This window comes from Pelophylax lessonae (assembly GCF_965119305.1).
Source record: "Pelophylax lessonae genome assembly, chromosome: 2".
Lineage (NCBI taxonomy): Eukaryota > Metazoa > Chordata > Amphibia > Anura > Ranidae > Pelophylax > Pelophylax lessonae.
In genome coordinates this window covers 264403737-264423957 of record NC_138769.1, presented here as the reverse complement: position 1 = coordinate 264423957, position 20221 = coordinate 264403737, and the positions used below count along the sequence as shown (strand labels likewise).

Genomic DNA, 20221 nt, shown 5'->3' with positions numbered 1-20221 from the left:
TCCAGGTGTGGTGATAAATCTTCCTTGAAGTTGCTTTATGAGCCTTTAACAAGGTGGGGATGACCGCCTGTGGAAGACCTCTACCCCTCAAGACCTGGCTTTCAACAGCTATGCCGTTAAAGCCAGAGACTGTAAAGAAGGATGGAAGATCGGTCCTTGAGACAGCAGATTGTCCCGCAGTGGAAGCCGCCAGGGAGGTTCTACGACCATCTGAACGATGTCCGCGTACCAGGACCGTCGAGGCCAGTCCGGGGCCACTAGAATGAGTGACATCTGTTCCGATGCCAACCTGTGGAGGAACCTGGACAACAGTTGAATTGGAGGAAAGGCATACATCAGCCGATAGCGATGCCAAGGCACTACCAACGCATCGCGCGTTCTGGCCACGAATCTTTCCACCTTTTTGTTGAGACGGGACATGAACAGATCCACGTCCGTGGTCCCCCACCGAGCGCACAGGAGACGAAAAACCTCCGGATGCAAGGACCATTCCCCTTGGCCCAAGGTCTGGCGATTCAGATAGTCCGCCTGCCAGTTATCCACACCCGGAATGTGAACAGCCAAGATCGCCGATACATGCGATTCGGCCCAAGATAGAATCTCCTGGTGCCCCCTTGGTGATATAAGCCACAGCGGTGGCATTGTCCATCTGTACCCGGACCGGACACCCCTGAAGTAGAGATGACCACCGGAACAGAGAGTTTGATCGCTCGGAGCTCCAAGACGTTTATCGGCAGCGAAGTCTCCCCCGCCGACCACGTCCACTGGGCACAAAGCGCGCCCAGAACAACGCCCCAACCCGACAGGCTGGCATCCGTGGTGAGAATCGTCCACAACAGAGACTGGAAGGTCTGGCCCTGCATCAAGGACGGTGACCGGAGCCACAAGAGATTCAACCGTACCGGACGACTCAATGCAATCCTCCTCTCCAAGGAATGAGGCGTCCTGTCCCACCTGTCCAGGATCTCCGCTTGCAGAGTCCTGGTGTGAAATTGAGCAGACGGAACTGCTTCGAAGGCCGAAACCATCAGGCACAGAACCCAAATGCAGATACGCAAGGAGAGATAATTGTCCCGCAGAGTCCCGAGTTTGTCCTCTGGAAGGAAAACCCGAGCTTGAGCAGAGTCCAGGACCATCCCTAGGTACTGAAGACGAGTTGAGGGAATCAGTGCCGACTTCCGAAAATTGATGGTCCACCCCAACTCCTGGAGTGTCTGAACCGTCACGGCCAGATCGCTCGCCAAGGTCACACATGAGCTCGACCTTAACAAAAAGTCGTCCAGGTAACCGAGGACCGCAATGCCCCGTAAACGCAGCAAAGCTAGAACCGGAGCCAAAACCTTGGTGAAAACCCTGGGAGCCGAAGCGAGACTGAAAGGTAACGCCAAAAACTGGTAGTACTCCTCAGTTCGTGAACCCACCTGTCCTGAATGCCGGACAACCAGGGTTCCTGAAAGCAACGAAGACGTCCCCCCACCCCGACAACGGGTGAGGGCATCCCTTCAGGAAGAGGTGGACTGGGATGCCGAGCCAGACTGACCGGCTTTTGGTTACCCATCCACGGTTTCTTGTGGCCACCGGGAGGTCGGAAGGGTCTACCCTTCTCCTGCGTCCCAAAGGCACGAAAGGAATTACGCTGAGTCTTGAAGGAGGGCCCATGCCGCGTGCGGGGGGGCTTACCCTTAGTGACCTGGGGCAACAGAGTACTCATACCTCCAGTGAGCCCCTTAATTAACTCATCTAGGAGTTTCCCCAAAAAGACGACCCACCACATAGGGGACCTCAGATACCGTCTTCTTGGACGCACGATCAGCCGACCAGCTCTTCAACTAGGTAACTTGGCAGATCGCGATCCCCACCGCGGACAACCGGGCGACCAACGGGGCCTCATCCAAGGCTGCGTCGCACAAGAACATACCAGTTTGCATGAGCTGATTCCCCATGGCAAGAGCAGTAGGAGAGGCAGACTCTGCCACCAGAGTGCTGCGAAGTCCCTTGCACCATGCCGTGAGAGCCTGAGAGGCCATCACCGAGGCAAAAACAGGTTTTAACAGTGAACCCGCCACCAGATAAATGTGGCGGGTGAGCACTTTCACACGCCTATCTGCCGGATCCCTGAATACCGGGGAATCCTTAACTGGCATCAAGGTGGACTTATTCAGCCTAGTGTGATCCACTTTTGGGGACACCGTCCAACGTTTGTCTACCGCCTCCAAAAATGGATAGCGGATGGAAAAACGCTTAGGCACCAGCAACCTGTGCTTAATGTGTCGCCACTGGTCATTCACAATCTCATGAAATTTCTCAGGGCAGGAAAAAGCCTGACCTGACTTCTGGGGCCTTCAGAACCCAAAAGCGGACCGCTTACTTGACTGAGATGGCTCATCCTCAAGATTGAGAGTTTCTTTTATAGCGCTAATGAGGGCATCCATCGTAGCGCGTTCCTGCGCTACCGAGGAGGACTATTCCTCCTCCCCCTACCTCTGAAGCGAAGGACCGGGACCCCTCAGGGGGACCATTGTCCATGGCAAGCGATTCGGGCTCAGAGTCAGAGGACTAGGAGGGTACAGGCCATTTTTTTTTTGGAGGAGCGTTCTGACATCAGCAGATCCACCTGGGATGCCAAAGTCGCAAGAGCAGCAGATATGGAGGCCATGGAAGAGGATTCAGGTGCAAGAGATCACTCTGCCCAACAGGCAGTGGCAGGTGGTTGTATATAGAGCATTCCAGCACTTGGCACTTCCCACTGCATTGTGTGTATTATGTAGCTGGGCCTCACAAGTAGCAAACGAAGGACCTATGGGCCACCAGTTGGACTTTCCCTGCTAATACAACACCTAACACTGACCCAAACACTCACTCAATTTTTCCCTTAGACCAATTAAGTTACAAACCAGATAATTCCTGTATTTATACAAAAATATTACTCTGCACTTTGCAGAATACATAGAACTGAACAAATCTCTTCCCTAGAGCTGCTTTAGTTCAATATTCAGTAAAATATTTACTGGGTTTTTCAAACTCAATGGTGACAGCATCAAGCCTAGGAACATTCGTGGAGAATGAGGCACTGACCAACTGAATTTCCCAGCTGTGATTGGATGATCTAGAATCACCACTGGTCAACACCAATTTGGTAAGCTAAATTCCGGTTAAAGTGGTTGTAAACTTGGGGTAGGCAAACTTTGCGAGATACAGATCTACCTGGGCAACATGGAGGAGATCAAAGATCACCGGGGTGTGGCGCCCTTTTTTTTAACCACTTCTGGACCAGAAGGTTTTACCCCCTTAACCACTTGCTGACTGCCGCACGACTATATACTGCGGCAGTCAGCCTCCGGTACGTCACTCACCCACGAGCCTCTAGGGGGCGAGCGCTCACGCCCCGCTCGTTCCCTGACATTCCCACACGTGTGACCAGCGGCTCAGATGTCCGCTGGCCACTCGCGATCTCACGCAGGAGAGGGAGAAAGGCAGACGGCTGATGTAAACACAGCCGTCTGTTTCATGGGGAACCGCCGCCAGTTCGGCGGTTCCCCATCCGGGGAGGGTGTTCGACTATTACAGGAGCCGATGCATGCCCCTGCTACTTATACAGATATACAGCTGTATGCTATTTACTCTTTTATATACCCTCCGTTGCTGGCTGGATGGTTCAGATATGCATTTAATAAACCTTAGATTCATCCCTCTACAAGGATAAAGTTTTGTACTGTCGCATATCTTGTCTGCTTCTGTATATGTCTACGCCACCCTCCTCGTTAGTCCTACATTGCGGTATTACGCGCTTTTCCAAGCTTACAGTATTATACAGAGTATCTCACAATAGCTCCAGACAGAGCTACTTTAGCGAAACATGTCGAGCAATGTGACTGTACGAATCCTCTGATTGTCTGAATACAACATCAACCGATCTCGATGGATGGCAGTCTCATCTTCTGTCACCCTTCATGAGATATTTCTGATGTGATGTATCCACCAACTTATGTCATTAATAATACTGTATACTTTGTTATTCTGTATATTATCTGTTATCAATCAGCCCCAATGACATGCTGACTTACCAATGCCTTTTTTGAGGCTTAAAGCGGAGTTTCGGGCACAGAAATCATTTTTCAACAAACATACCCCCGGGACAGTCAGGGCTAGTACATTCCACAATGGCTAGCCTCTGATCTGTCCCGGTTCGCACTTACCTTTTAGAAGAAATACTCACTTATAAAATTTCTTCCACGGCGTTTCCATCTCTCTTGTGGGCAGCTGAAGCCGGCGCGGTCCTCTTCGGCGTCTTCTTCTCCCAGAATGCGCTTGCACCGGCCCCTCTCGTCACTTCCGGTGCGGCGCTGCATTCCTCCACAGCTTTTGGGCATGCCCAGAAGCTGTTTAGCAGGGGAATGCGGCGTCGCCCGGAAGTGACGAGCGGGGCCGGTGCCGTCGCATTGATTCCTGGGAGCAATGACGTTCAGCTCCCAGGAATCAGTGCAAGCCCAGAAGTGACGGCGGAGCCGCGGCACAGAGGGAGGAAGTGAAGACTAGGTGAGTATATTCGATCTTCAATTACAAGGTGAGTAAATAAAAAAAAAAAACCTAACTATCCAATTCCTTTTCAGGTGAAGGGGAACAAGCGGACAGGCACAAAAAAAAATATTGATTTTGTGCCCGGAACTCCGCTTTAATGTTCACACTTTGATGTCATTTTTTTTTTTTAAATGTTTGGGGGGGGGGGCAGGACGGGGTCCTACTAATTCTCTTCCTACTACTTTTTCCCTTTCTTCTCTCTTGCTATTCCATCTTGTTCCTATCTCTTTGACCTTATGGATGTGTACGGTTATCCCACCTGAATTCTCACATCCGAACCCTACATGTGATTACATAAGTAGCACTGGGGCTGGGATACGGCAGTGGGCTGAATGGCTTTTTATTACTACCCACATTTTTTTAGCCCCTATTACTTGCTATACTAAGATGCTCGCATTCCCAATGCTTGTTCTGGTTAGCTATTGTTCTGTTACCTGTTGAACGACATATAGATTTCTCACTCTCCTCGGACTATGGTACATAGCGACTGCCTACACTGCAAGTGTCTTTTTCCTACTTTAATATTTTGTAATTGCAGTAGGACAATTGTGACTGTTATGCCTATGTTAACGGTATTTCTTTCTGTACCTTTGATGTTTATTTTCATAAAAATTTCAATAAAAACCATTGAAAACGAAAAAATGTATAAATTACATTATTTTTTATCTCGGTGCCTTTAAAGTCGTTGAGAAACGCTGCGACTCAGGTGAGGCCAGGTCGTATGCGTCCTCACGAGATGTATAATGCGCCGGCCAGCCCCCATCCAGTGGGGCTATGTCGCGGCTGACCTAGCGTGGAGCTGCCATCTGCATGCGCTCGCTGGCCAAACTAGGGGGAAAATCTGGATCTAGATTATCCAGTTTTTCGCCCAGTCTGGCAATTGATTGTAGATTCTCACAGGAACAAAACAACAAAGATAGGAAAAAATTCTATTTAAAAATAAAAAAAATAAAATAAAATCGCCAGGACCAGAGATCCCAGCAAGGAACTAGGTCCTTACTCCTGACCAGGCCTATAGCTGAGAGTGGGTGTATACACCCTGGGACTGCCCATAGGGGTTGTCAAGCTTTTTCCTGCCTAGTGTCCTACTCCTGTAGGGGAAAGTATAACCCAATGGTTAAGAATCAGGAGCTGTGCATATTAACCACTTAAGCCCCGGAAGATTTTACCCCCATTCCGACCAGGGGGTATTTTGCGATTCGGCACTGCGTGACTTTAACGGACAATTGCGCGGTCGTGCGACACTGTACCTAAACGAATTTGGCGTCCTTTTTTTCCCACAAACAGAGCTTTCTTTTGGTGGTATTTGATCACCTGTGCGATTTTTTGATCACGCGCTATAAACAAAAAAAGAGCGTCAATTTTGCAAAAATAGCAATATTTTTCAAATTTTTTTATATGAAATTCCCCCCCCAAAAAATGTAAAAATCAAAATTTTTTAACATTTTCGGCCAATTTGTTTTATGCTACCTATGTTTGGTAAAAAAAAAAATCGCAAAAAGCGTATTTTGATTGGTTTGCGCAAAAGTTATCGCGTTTACTAACAAAGGGAAAGATTTTTGTCATTTTTGTTGTTTTTTTTTTAACGCGTAATGGCGGCGATCTGCGATTTTTTTTGCGGTACTGCGACATTTTGGCTGGACAGATCGGACCCTTGACTGACATTTTTGACACTTTTGGGGGTACCAGTGACATTTCTACAGTAATCAGTGCTATATATATGCACTGTTACTGTAAAAATACACTGGTAGTGAAGGGGTTAACTTTATTTGTGAGGGAGGGGGCTGTGTGTGTCCCTAGGGGCGTGCTTTCTACTGTGATTGGCTGTGGCTTGAGCTGTAAGGACACTGATCAATGGATCTACATAGTAGATCCATGTGATCAGTGTCTTTACAGCGAGGAGAATGACAGGTGGCTTGTTTACACAAGCTGCCTGACATTCTCCCTCTCCCCCGCCGATCGCCGAGTGGCCGGCGGACATCGGGTCCGTGACCACGCGGGAGCGCGCCTCCGGGGGCGCGCGCTCGCTCCCTAGACCCTCACAAGCAAGCGACGTAGCCCTACGTTAGTTTGCCTGTGAGGGGCTGACCGCCGACGTAGATAGTCGTGCGGCGGTCGGCAAGTGGTTAATGAACAAAAGAGAAAAAGAAGGTTGTTGGTCTCAAAACAACCCAGTGTTTGTGTAATAGTAAATGAGGCACCCTAGAGGACAATACTGATCATGCAAAAACCTTCCTGTCCATAGAGATAGTCACAATGACTCCAAGTCAAGGAATCCAAATATATGGGAAGAAAAAAAAATCAAAACAGCACACACTGATGTCACATAAATCACAGTTTTATGAAGCAGACATCCATTGCAACAGTCCCTGCCAATGGGTACTTCCATGTTGCAGTGGCTGTCAGCTTTATTAAACTGGGATTTATGTGACTTCATCAGTGCATGCGGTTTGCAGTTTTCTTCCCATGTGTGCTACACCCAGTGCTGGAGGCACAGTGGGAGGGATTCGGCTTGGCAGAAAGAGAGGAAACCAATACACACGCTTGTTACATAACTCCAAAGATAAGTTCCAAATAGGAAGAAAGGAGATCTTTGTAACACCGTCAATACTATATTTAAATCCCAAAGCTGGAGTGGAGGTCTTATAGAGGGAGAATTATGTGAAACCCCTTGTATCAAAGTAAGAATCAGTGAATAAAGGACAGGTAGATGGTAAATATTGGACAGTGCAGACACCTGACCCTTGGAGGGCGCCAAGGATTAAATTACCTCCAATGGCCCACCAAAAAAGTACATGGGGCAAAAAACCAAGGACTCAAACCAGTAAAAAGAAGTCTTCCAAGTTGATTAGAAATCTTACTGGAAGAATATTCACAAGATGTAAACATGGTCAAGATTACAGAATCTGAAATGCCCCTGTTTTTAAGAACCAGGACTCAAACAGCCAGGCTGCCAATGCCGAGAAGCAACCGAGAAGCAGGGTGGAAGATCAGTCCATGAAATAACAGATCTAGTCAATTCAGTAGAGAACACAGAGCGCTGGCTAACAGATAAAAAAAATGTCAGCATACCACACTCTTCAAGGAATCAGTAAATATGAGGATAACTGGAGAGCCCTTGGGTTGGATGCTTCTAAGAGGAAATTAGTTTCAGCAGGGAAGGACATATAGGTCCCCCAGAGTCACCAGGGCATCCGCAGACAAGTTGTCCAGTTTCATATTAAATCAAGAAGCTAACAGATCCACATGTGGAATTCACACTGGTGCAGTAATACAGGATGTCCCGAACACCTCCTGATGGACAGGCCATTCCCTCAGATCAGATGCTAGACATTGTCTGCTGAGAAATCTGCCAGTTTTACAGCCCAGGAAAGTTTACGAAAAAAATAGATGGAAAACAAAATTCCACTCCTGACAGAATAACCTTTACTGCCATAGCCACCACAACACTCCTGGTGCCCCCCCAATGATTGATGTAAACTACAGCTGTGGCAGTGTCCGATAACCAATCAGGAGGAGGGTCTAGTGAAGTAACCGCAGCTGAATTGCTCCCAACTCTAGGTTGCTGATCAGGAGCTTTGTTTCTTCCTGAAATCAACAACCATAAACAGATAATCCTGAAATCCACTGAAACCCAGAGGACTAGAGTTCATCATGACAATTTTACAATGAAAAGGAGGAAAAGCTCCTGTCTACCGATAATTTCTGAGAGAGGGGCCATCATGACAGATATCTAGGTTGAGAAATAACTGGATCATCTAGTTCTGAGAATGTTCCTTTGCAAAATTCTGCAGTGGAATCTGGCAAATTAGACTGCTTTAAAGGTTGCTAACCATTACTGATTTTGCAGTTTTGTTAACTTCCTCTGGGGCAAGAAGATGGTGGTACCCAGAAGAACGTCTAAGCACTCCAAGTGATGTGACAGAATCAGATCACACTGAGGCTCAGGATCCATCTAAAGTCTTCTAAAAGACCATATATTGATTGATACATTGGAATCCAAGCTCAGAGAGGTCTGTTCTCACAAGAGCAAATCCTCGTGGTAGCCTAAAAATTGATGTGAGGACCTTTGTCAACACTTTTAGGGCCAAAGCAAGGGCAAAGAAAGAGCCACAAATTGATGATGGTTTGCCATCAAAAACACCCGCAGTATTAATAGTGATTGTTAACCACAGCAAAGTGAAGACATTGCCGATGACCTGGAAAGTTAGGAAAGTGTAAATATGCACCCCTAATGTCAATGGATGCCAAAAAGTCTCAGGTGATGAAGAGGAGATACATGACTGAATAGACTCAATACAAAAACAAACTATTGAGAGCCTTTAGATTCAAGATAGGGGGAAGGCATTTTGGGTTTCATAACTAAGGAGTTTTAAGTAAAAACCTTAAAATCTTTTGGTTGAAGGAATGGGATTAATAACCCCTTGGTTCAAGAGTATCTGAATGGCTAAAAGAAGATCTACCCAGTGTTTGCTAGCCATGGGAAGACTGGGAAAATGTGGTGGAGGCCAGAGGTGAAACTATGGCCTATATCCCAGCTATGCAAGCTTCCCAAAATCTCTGCAAAATCCAGGCATCCACCACTTCTGATAAAGCTAGTGGAAACAACTTTTCATGCGCAGGTGCACATCTCTGCAGCTTTTGAGCACTTCTCCAGCTAAGGATGTTTAGAACCCACTAAAAGCAAGGTGATCGAAGACGACTTGCTAATCCAGAAACTTGGCCTTACTTGGAGGAACAAAAGAATGTGTTGATGCAGAATAGAAAAGTGCCAATCAGCGCTGTGGATCCCTATTTTTGTGTATCTGGGCAATGTGAGTACACTTAGCCCCTATAGTGATTTAAAAGATTGAATCCAGCAAAGAGCCAAAAAGATGGTTCTCCTTAAGAGGGTAGGACTTCTTACATTGATGCTCGGCTGACCAGCATATAAGCCGGAGGAGCCTACAGACCTGAACGGGGTTACCTAAAACATTACTTGGCAAACATTCAATGCCATGTTGCACAGAAAGTTTTAAGGTCACAGACATGTTGTCCACGCAATTGATAAATGGGTGTGAACACCATTAGCAGGGAAGGAACATCCATTCTCCTACAGACATAAAGCAGAACTACGCAGGTGTGGGCTGGGAGCAGTTAAAACCTCAAGGGGGCTTGCCTTCAGTTTTCTAGGTGTTCAGTGTTGGAACTGTGTAAATTTTTAGCATCTCATGATATAATCTATATTGGCTTGCAGGCCTTAGAAACAATTACAAAGGAGATTAGCACAATAATGAAGAACTCCCCATTCCTGCACCTATGTACCTGCTTGTGTGCCCAGCACAGCTGTTTTGGTAGGTTAGGAACCAGGCTAAATTACAGGGGAACCTTATCCATATTGCTGTACCTATTAAAGGTCCAAGCTTCCACCGTCATGGTAGGCATACCTAAACCTGTATAGCACCCTGCCACTAACTACACGCATTGCAACATCTCAAGACTAATGACTAAAACAGGATCAAGTGCCTGAAGCAAACATTACAGGCTGGACCCACACTCAGTGAGTTCTAGGTACAGTCTCCAAGGTAGACACCAGAGGGTGCCCATCCAGAAACTGCTAATTAACCATAGGCAGTAAGCAGTCAAATCTTGATAGAAGTGTCTTGAAGAAAAAAAAAAAAATTGTTAAAAATAGAAAAAAACATCTCAAAAAGGAGAAGAGGTTTATCGCCAAAGGACACTAGCAAAAGCTTTAAGTTTAATGGAGTGGGTTGGGTTATATAAGCATGTCCCTAGGGGCCGTCCCAACACAGTGTTCAATTACCTAAAGGTAGCCTGCAATAACCCAAGTCTATAAATACAATCTTGTGCCCGATACTATACAATTAATTTATTAAATGTATTTAAGTGAACCTAGTTTTCAATATTGCAGTGTTTTTGGAAGCATTTGAAAACAGTACAGTTTGCGGTATTTTTTTTTTTTTTTTTGCACATAAACGTATTGGAATGCATCTGAATGCAGTGCAAATGCATGCGAATTCAACTGTGCATGCAACTCCATAAAAAAAGATCATAAAGAAGGTTAAGAAATGCACAGCAAATGCACCCTAAACACACTGCACATGCATTACAAATGCATGCAAAAGTGCATGCAGAATTTAATGCAGGGGATTTGCCACAAACATGAGCCCTTAAAGCGGTAGTAAACTCATTCGTAAACGCATTTAAAAACATCAACACCAGTAACATGTCATTTTCAATCCAATTTAGTGAAAGCAATCAATTGCTCCTTTTGCTAACCTGTATTATTTTATATTATATGTTCGGATTTCTTCATAGTACAGCGCCGCCATCCTTACTGTTGTTTTCTCCTGTGGAACGCTGCTGTCTTTCCGCCCACAGTACGAGTATTATTCCCGAAATCCCATGCATGCGCAGTAAACGCCGAAACCAAGCCTCGTTTTGGTTTCATTCACGATTTGGACAGCCAATAGGAGGCTGTCCAACATATTCCTTATGCACAATTGCCCCCCCCCCTTCTCCACGATCTAATAATGGGGGAAGGTCGTATTCTCGCGGGAGCACGGGGCTGACGTCTAGGACGCAGCCCCGCAATAGACAGTGAAAAATATAACAATGAGCATGTGCGAGTGACGTAGATGACCGCACCGATCTAAATCGAAGGAGAACGGCTGCAGTGACAGGCATGCTAAAAGGTGCGTAATAAAATACTTCACATGTCATTAGGATACTGCAAAGTTGTAAAATCGATGATACTACCGCTTTAAAGGAGCCCTCTGTATTCTCAATTTGCGTGACAGGTGACAATGCTAGAGCACAATTTTAAGACAAGGACAGTGTGTTGTGACCTTCTAAATTAATGACTTTTGAAACGGAAAGAATATGTCATGAGCTTATATGAAATTTCAGTAATTGGGTTTACATGTACTTAAAGCCAAAGGTCAATAAAAAAAAAAACTTTATTGACCTTTGCTCATAAATTTAGAGATCTCCTGACAGGAAACCTTTGTAATACATATTCGAGCTGGATATATGGAACTTAAAATTTTATAATTTTTGGGGGAACCACAGATGTTCTGCAATGGATTCATCACAGCATAACCAACTACCGGTACTTTCTATAACAGTAAACCAAATCAATACAGAAGATAAGGCAGAAATATTCCCTTTGCTTTTTCTTCTACTTCATTGTCCATTTTGCTTGTTGAATACAAACCAACAAAACACTTTTGCCACAGTTATCTACAGTCTAAACAACTTTTCTAGTGGTGTTTGTTTATCTCATATATTGGATTTGTCTCTATTACTTAAAAGACAGCAGACTTTTCTTTTTTTTTTTTGCATTACCTCATTCCAAGTGCAGACTGTGACAGCAGTTCAGACAGGTCACCAGAAGTGGCATCCTCTAGCTGAAAAAAATAAATTGCATGTATTTTTTAATCCTAGAATTTTGCCACTGCAGATTTAACAAGTCAGTTACACAGAAAAGGTACAGTAAAATCCCTGCACAGCATAGTTTAATACTTATGTGTTCTATACAACTTACTTCAAACTATATTAAACCTTGAGAAACTTTTGAAACAAAATTTGTCTCAACTCAAGACAACGAATTATATTGAACATCATTTATTAACTTGTAGAAAGTAATGTATGCCCAAGTTATCACTTTTGGGGTTGTTGATGCAAGAAATTACAAACATACAATTGCTTGCTAAGCAGACACCACCTATCACTTCATATGTGGTATCAAAAATGTTACACCTTGTATATACAAGGATGGCTGACCTATTATATGTACACCTTTTATTTGGCAACGTTCTTTTAAGACAGCCACCCACTGTGCCACTAGTAATTATATAAAATTAGACCTCCACTGAAAATGTGTCAGTGACAGATTCTGCATTCAGTTACACAAAAAAATGTCTCCAGTAGTTCATTGAGGACACAGCCAATCTGAGTATAGAAGAAAGAAAATTCCCCTTGGTGTTGGGACTTTTAAAGGCATTGTAGATTAGATCATGACAAATGTAAAAATATGTAAATTAAACTAATGTTTATAATTCCATGAAAAAAAATAAGAAAAAGATTATAAAATAATTACACATGCAAGTGAAGATACAAAAAAATGCATGAGATACATAACAGTGTAGATACCGCACAATAGCAATGAACTAAAAATGCACCAACTATGGAAGATGCAGTGAAGAAATTGTGACTTCCTCCATCAGAAAAAACTCTCCATCAGGGAGTATGGGAGGCATCACTGCAAGTCAATCACAAAGCAAGACATGGGGATATTGTATGTATCATCTTAAAAACAAGGTAATGTATTTCTGCCTGTCCTCCCAATATAGGACATGCTGTACAGAGGATCGTCAAGAAAGAAGACAAAGGCATAAAGTTATGATCTTAGAATGTTCCTTGGATTTTTTGTGGAAAAGCCACAAATCTGGAAAATAGGTATCACTGAGACCCAAAAGGACTCTGTCCCTGAAAGTCCCAAATACTGATGTAAATGTACCAAAACTGGTACACCTATAAAAACTCCATGGAAACCCGCCAATATCAAAATGGTATATGATGCGGTGTCTTCTGTTGGAGGTCAAGGCTCCAACCTCTGAGTATTTGCCCTGACTCAAGAAGCATGGAAGAGCAATATCAAAAAGGCACGGCTCCTTCCAGGGGCTACATCCCCTGAACATACTGACCCTGTTTCTGGGAGGAAGGGATTGGGAGTCAATGTCAGAACTGAGTGTAATCTGACACCTGAGTAGAGGGAATCAACACCCCTACCCTTTACACAGCCCCACTGGGAAACATGCATGTCTGAGGCAATCACTAGCTGTGTGCTAGGGTGGTGGGGGTATGGGGGGGCAATCACCATGAATTGCCTGTTGTCTGCAGAGGAAGAAAAAAAAAAAAGAAATCAGGGAGTGTAGCATCCACTGTGTGATCAGGATGATAAAACACATCATGGTGTGGAGTCCCATTCCCATCAGTCAATCTGTTGATGACTTAGAAAGTCTTCTTGTCAGTTTTCTACCCCCAGAATGTGAACTGCTGAGAGTGCTGGTACAATTCGTTGTACCCAGGTAAAACTAATCTTTGATGACGAATATTTACCACTGCAGTGGCATTGTCTGACTGCATGTTTACCAGTTGGCCCCTGAAGTGTGACATCTGGTAAAAGAGTGACAGAGAAGTCACTAATATCTCCAAGATGTTGGACAATTAGAACTACCTCTGTGTCCAGAGAAGCTTTTACTGATTGAGACTCTTTCGACTAAGGTGAAACAAACGAGCAACCTAACAACACCAGCAGACCAAAGTCACCACAGCAGACATAGCCTGGACTGTTGCATTTAAAGAAAAGCCACTCTGTTGTCACAGAAGTCCCATATTATGGGTAGGATAGAGAGATCCATGCTACCATGAATCAAGCCCGGGTACCCCAAAAGCTCATTTGGAACTAGTGAAGCTTTGTGGTTGCGTACAATCCATCTGAAGTTTGTAGGGTGTCAGCAGAACCTGTAAGCTGAGCCTCAAGTCCAAAGTATTGTATATAAAGCTTGAATAAAATCCTAAACGTGCTCATGAGATTCTACATATATGAAGTCTACTGAGAGAAGTAATGGAAACTTACAGGAATAAAATTTGTTGTTGGGTGAAGCTATAAATTCTATCATGTACCTAGTCAAGAAAACCTCCATTATTCAGTCATTGAAAATACTGTAAAGTCAAAGACTGGCAAACAGCAAAAATTTACCTTCATATTGTAAAAGGATTACCAGAGGAGGTTTTTGCGGACTAGGAGAACTTTTACCTAGATTGACGCTTAGTCTTTGATTGAGCTCTAAACCCTTAAGGACGAAAGTATAACTGAAACAGAAGAAAGAAGAGTGCATTCTAGTGTAGGAAGACCTTGCTCTCAAGTCTAAGTGAGATGGGTGCTCTTGTTTTGAAGTCCTTTTTAACTGCATTTAAGGAGACCCTGATAAGCTGATCTCCTGTAAAGTGTCACAGAAAATCTTTGAAGTTTGGTCTACAGACTAACATGGAAGTCAGAGGACTATTTTTAGTGACACAGCTAGAGCTGATATGGCAATTACTCATCCTCCATCCAATAAATTATACAGTTGTGCTCATAAGTGTACATACCCTGGCAGAATTTATGATTTCTTGGCCATTTTTCCGAAAATATGAATAACGCAAAAACTTTTCTTTCACTCATGGTTAGTGTTTGGCTGAAGCCATTTATTATCAATCAACTGTGTTTACTCTTTAAATCATGGCAACATAAACTACCCAAATTACCCTGATCAAAAGTTTACGTACCCCAGTTCTTAATACTGTGTATTGCCCCCTTTTATGGTATTTGTAGGTGAGGCTCTATCTCCTCAGATAGTAAAGCTGCCCATTCTTCTTGGCAAAAAGCCTCCAGTGCCTGTAAATTCTTGGGTTGTCTTGCATGAACTGCACGTTTGAGATCTCCCCAGAGTGGCTCATAGATGTTGAGGTCAGGAGACTGAGATGGACACTCCAGAACCTTCACTTTATTCTGCTGTAGCCAATAACAGGTCGACTTGGCCCTGTGTTTAGGATCATTGTCATGTTGGAATGTCCAAGTACGTCTCATGTGCATCTTTCGGGCTGATGAATGCAAATTTTCTTCCAGTATTTTTTGATAACATACTGCATTCATCTTGCCATCAATTCTGACCAAATTTCCTGTGCCTTTGTAGCTCACACATCCCCAAAACATCAGTGATCCACCTCCGTGTTTCACAGTAGGAATGGTGTACCTTTCATCATAGGCCTTGTTAACTCCTCTCCAAATGTAGTGTTTATGGTTGGGGCCAAAAAGCAGAATTTTAGTCTCATCACTCCAAATGACTTTGTACCAGAAGGTTTGAGGCATGTCTCTGTGCTGTTTGGCGTATTGTAAGCGGGATACTTTTTTGGTAATTGCGTAGTAATGGCTTTCTACTGGCGACTCGACCATGCAGCACATCTTTCTTCAAGAGCCTCCTTATTGTGCATCTTGAAAAAGCCACACCACATGTTTTCAGAAAGTCCTATATTTCACCTGAAGTTATTTGTGGTTTCTTCTTTGCATCCCGAACAATTTCCCTGGCAGTTGTGGCTAAAATTATAGTTGGTCTGCCTCACTGTGGTTTGGTTTCAACAGAACCCCTCATTTTCCACTTCTTGAATAGAGTTTGAACACTGCTGATTATCATTCTCAATAACTTAGATATCTTTTTATTTCCCTTTCCTGTTTTATACAGTTCAATTACCTTTTCCCGCAGATCCTTTGAAAATTCTTTTGCTTTCCCCATGACTCAGAATCCAGAAACGTCAGTGCAGCACTGGATGAAAGATGCAAGGGTCTGTCAGGAGTCCAGAAACTCATTGACCGTTATTACACAAACACTAATTATAAGCAAACAGATCACAGGTGAGGATGGTTACCTTTTAACCACCTCCCACCCGGGCCATTGTAAATATACGGCCGGGTGGTTGTCTCCTCCTTCTGATCGGACGTTCCGGAACGTCCTTCAGAAGGAGAGAGATCGCGCTGCCGCGGGCACCCACAGCGGCGCAATATCGATGTGTCTGTGTCCCTCGGACACAGAGCAACATCATTCGGCAGGAGGGCCCTGTGATTGGCCCTCCTGATCACATGACGGCTGTGTCCAATCACAGCCGTCATGTAATGTAAATAGAGCCGTTGTAACGGCTTCGATCTCTTCTCCTCCTGACAGATCCTGTCAGTGAGAAGATCGTTGCTGCAGCTGGGGTGATCAGTGAGTATTTCTAATTACTCACTGATCACAGGGGGGGTCTGTGCTGGTAATCAGAACATTGATTACCAGTGCAGCCCTGGGGGGGGGGGGGAGGGGTGCCACTAGAGCCACCAGGGATGCTCACCCATGACCACCAGGGATGCCCACCATGGCCACCAGGGATGGCAAACAGAGCTCAGAGAGCCCCCCAGTGCCCTCCCTATCAGTGCTGCCCACCAATGCCATCTATCAGTGCTGCCCACCAGTGCCGTTATTGCCATCTATCAGTGCCGCCCACCAGTGCCCATTATTGCCCACCAGTGCTGCCTATCAGTGCCCATCAGTGCCGATCATTGCCGCCCAACAGTGCCACCTATCAGTGCCCATCAGTGCCGCCAATCAGTGCCCATCAGCGCTGCCTATCAGTGCCCATCAGCGCTGCCTATCAGTGCCCATCAGCGCTGCCCATCAGTGCCCATCAGCGCTGCCTATCAGTGCTATCTATCAGTGCCACATATCAGTGCCCATCAGTTCTGAATATCAGTGCTACCTATCAGTGCCCATCAGTGCTGCATATCAGTGCCACCCCAGTGTCTCCTTATCAGTGCCTGTCAGTACGGCATCATCAGTGCTCATCAGTGCAGGAAAAAACATATCTATTTACAAAATTTTATAACCTAAACAAAAAAAAAACTTTTTTTTTCAAACTTTTCAGTTTTTTTATTTGTGCACCAAAAAAGAAAAAACCTGACGGTGATCAAATACCACCAAAAGAAAGCTCTATTTGTGGGGAAAAAAATGACACAAATTTGGTTTAGGTACAATGTTGCATGACCGCGCAATTGTCATTCAAATTGCAACAGCGCTAAAAGCTGAAAATTGGTCTGGGAAGGAAGGGGGTTTGAGTGCCCAGTATTGAGGTGGTTAATAGCCATTCAAACACCTTTGTGTCAACTTGTGTGCATGTTATCAGGCCAAAATCACCAGGATATGTAAACTTTTGATCAGGGTCATTTGGGTAGTTTCTGTTGGCATAATGATTTAAAAAGAGTAAATAAATGACTTCAGCCAAACACTAACCATGAGTGAAAGAAAAGTTTTTGTGTCATCATTCATACTCTCTGAAAAATGGCAAAGAAATTCTGCCAGGTTATGTAAACCTATCAGCACAACTGTATCTACTTGGATGCCTGGAGCAACTAATTCACTGTATTGATCAGGTGTTGGGGTGAGCCTTCATATACGATGCATGGTTCTTGCCAGCACTGCCACAGGTTTGGACACTCAGGTACAGGCAAAAAACTGGTCTAAGAGCAGAACCAGCAGCTGAAGGGATTGGCAAAGGTCTCCAGTGTTTTTGTCCCTTAGACCCTTAAAGAACACAGATTGAACAACTGGGATAATCACTACCTTGTTAAGGTGAGATACAAAAGTGGGTCCCCCAATGGTGGGGTCATCAGTTGCTTCAATTTTTTATAGAACCATTTATAGAATGGGTAAATGTATCAAAGCATTTGGTAACAGAATGTCCTCCATCAGGAGAATTCAACTTTATGTGGCTTTCACAGATTCTGCTTGAATCTGTCCTACAGATTCTCAAAAGTGAACAGCCAAACACCTGGCTTTCACAGTTTGGAACAGACTGTGAATAACTGCTCAGTAACAAGCAGATTATATTAACAATCACCTTTTTACTATTGCATTTTTGATTTGCCTAGAGGCATGGCATATATCCAGAGATCCGCTGTGTCCTCCAATGAACAGTGAGAGAAATATAGTTTTTTTAAAAGTAGCAACTGAGCTATCGAAGAAAGCGGCTTAAATAGGTTTTAATAATTAGGGATTTACTATAATACATGTTACAGTTTTTTTTTTCTCAAGGAATAATACAATACACAATAAATGTGCCCACAACCATAGAAAAAAACTGAGATGATTGCCTGGTGTCTGTTCTGCTTCAAAAACACACAAGCCTTAGGTGTGTTAGCTGGAGATCTGTAGGTCATTGTGTTCTTGTCTGCAGTCACTTTTTCCTGGTAAATACAAACCTCATTAAAAAAAATGTTTTTCTACAGGTCTGATGTCTTAAGAAGCTAGACATCCTGTTTTAGTGCACCTGCAACAGTGTAATAAAATCAGTGAATCAAAAGCATTTTGAAGCTGTACTATTATTCCTTCTGCTGTAAGTACAAAAAAAACTTTTACTGAATTTGTATGTAAGGAAACATATTACACCTCTTATTTTAATTCTGTAATTAGGTTAACTATATTTTTTTTAATAATTAGGTTAGAGTTATTGTGAATGCAGAATACAAAATGAAAACATACAATTCTATATGCTATTGGCAACACAACAGTCAGAAAATTCAAAAGATTCCAACGCAGAACAATCTAAGCAATCACAAACACAAAATGATCACAACAGAATCAAAGCTGTCTGTTAGAAGAGCTGGAAATTATTGCATGATTTCCACTGTTTTTGGTTTGAGCAGAGATAATCCAGATAGATGGAGGTGCATGATGAATGGAGAAGTAATTGTTGACTGATCTCAGAATTACTTACACTTCTCCTTTAAAATACTTTATTTGAATATGAGATTTGTTGACCAAAGTAAAGGTAGGCACGAAAACCCCAAATATATTACATAACATGCACAAAAAGACTAAAGTTTCTATTTACATTTATTAAACAAAAATGGACACCTAATTGTGCAAGTTCCACAGAACTTTTTGTTTCTACCAAATTCTCAAAGTATGAAATAAGCAGGGACCATAAAATGCTATTAAAATACTGGTAGGCATGGCACTGGCAATGACACTGACATTGAAGAAAGTCCCTTTTCCAACCCTTTTCCAACTTTCCCTTGTAGGGCAACAAGTAAAGTAAAAAAGATTATTTTTTTCAGGTGTATAAACAAGCAAATAAAATATCAGATTATCCCTTTACAATAACAGTAACTCAGTGACCAAAAGTACATTAACCACTTAAGGACCGGGCCTATTTCTGACACTTGTTGTTTACAGGTTAAATCATTTTTTTCTGCTAGAAAATTACTTAGAACACCCAAACATTGTACATTTTTTTTTAGCAGAGACCCTAGAGAATAAAATGGAGATCGTTGCAATATTTTTTATCACACCATATTTGCGCAGAAGTCTTACAAACGCAATTTGGGAAAAAATACTACACTTTTTTTAATTAAAAAATAAGAAAACAGTAAAGTCAGCCCAATTTTTTTCTATAATGTGAAAGATAATGTTACGCCGAGTAACTGCCAAGGGTGCCTGTATCCGCCTGAGCTATAGTCTGCATTGAATCCAAGATGCAGTATTGGCTCCTCCACCTGTAGCTTCCTGACAGCCCAAGGCTATTTAACCACTTGCCGACCAGCCGCCGTAGTTTTACTGGTGTTAACCCCTTCCCTGCCAGTGTCATTAGTACAGTAACCGTGTATATTTTTAGCACTGATTACTGTAGTAATGTCACTGGTCCCCCCAAAAGTGTCAAAAATGTCAGTTAGGTGTCTGATCAGTCCGCTGCAATGTCGCAGTCCTGCTAAAAATCGCTGATCGCTGCCATTACTAGTAAAAAAAAATAAATAAAAATGACAAATCTTTCCCCAAGTTTTTAGACGCGATAACTTTTGCGCAAACCAATCAATATACACTTATTTTGATTTTTTTACCAAAAATATGTAGCAGAATACATATTGGCCTAAAATGATGAAAAAAAAAAAATAGATTTTTAATTTTTTTTTTATTGGGAATGTTAGATAGCAGAGAGTAAAAAATATTGTTTTTATTCCCAGAATTGTCGCTCTTTTGTTTATAGCACAAAAAAATAAAAAAAATTCCAG

The 20221-nt window shown here is 43.4% G+C and overlaps 1 protein-coding gene across 2 annotated transcripts in view; it reads right to left on the bottom strand.

The window, feature by feature from the left end:
• Positions 1-20221, bottom strand: part of LEMD1 (LEM domain containing 1) — a 425098-nt gene that overhangs the window by 18568 nt on the left and 386309 nt on the right. Inside the window, exons 7-8 of one of the 2 annotated variants that reach the window (XM_082247400.1) lie at positions 18305-18397; positions 11926-11987 (exon numbers count right to left, since the gene is read on the bottom strand). In XM_082247400.1, the coding sequence (XP_082103526.1) occupies positions 11926-11987; positions 18305-18397 (155 nt within the window). The remainder of the gene's footprint in view (positions 1-11925; positions 11988-18304; positions 18398-20221) is intronic. The other variant, XM_082247399.1, reaches the window with a different exon arrangement.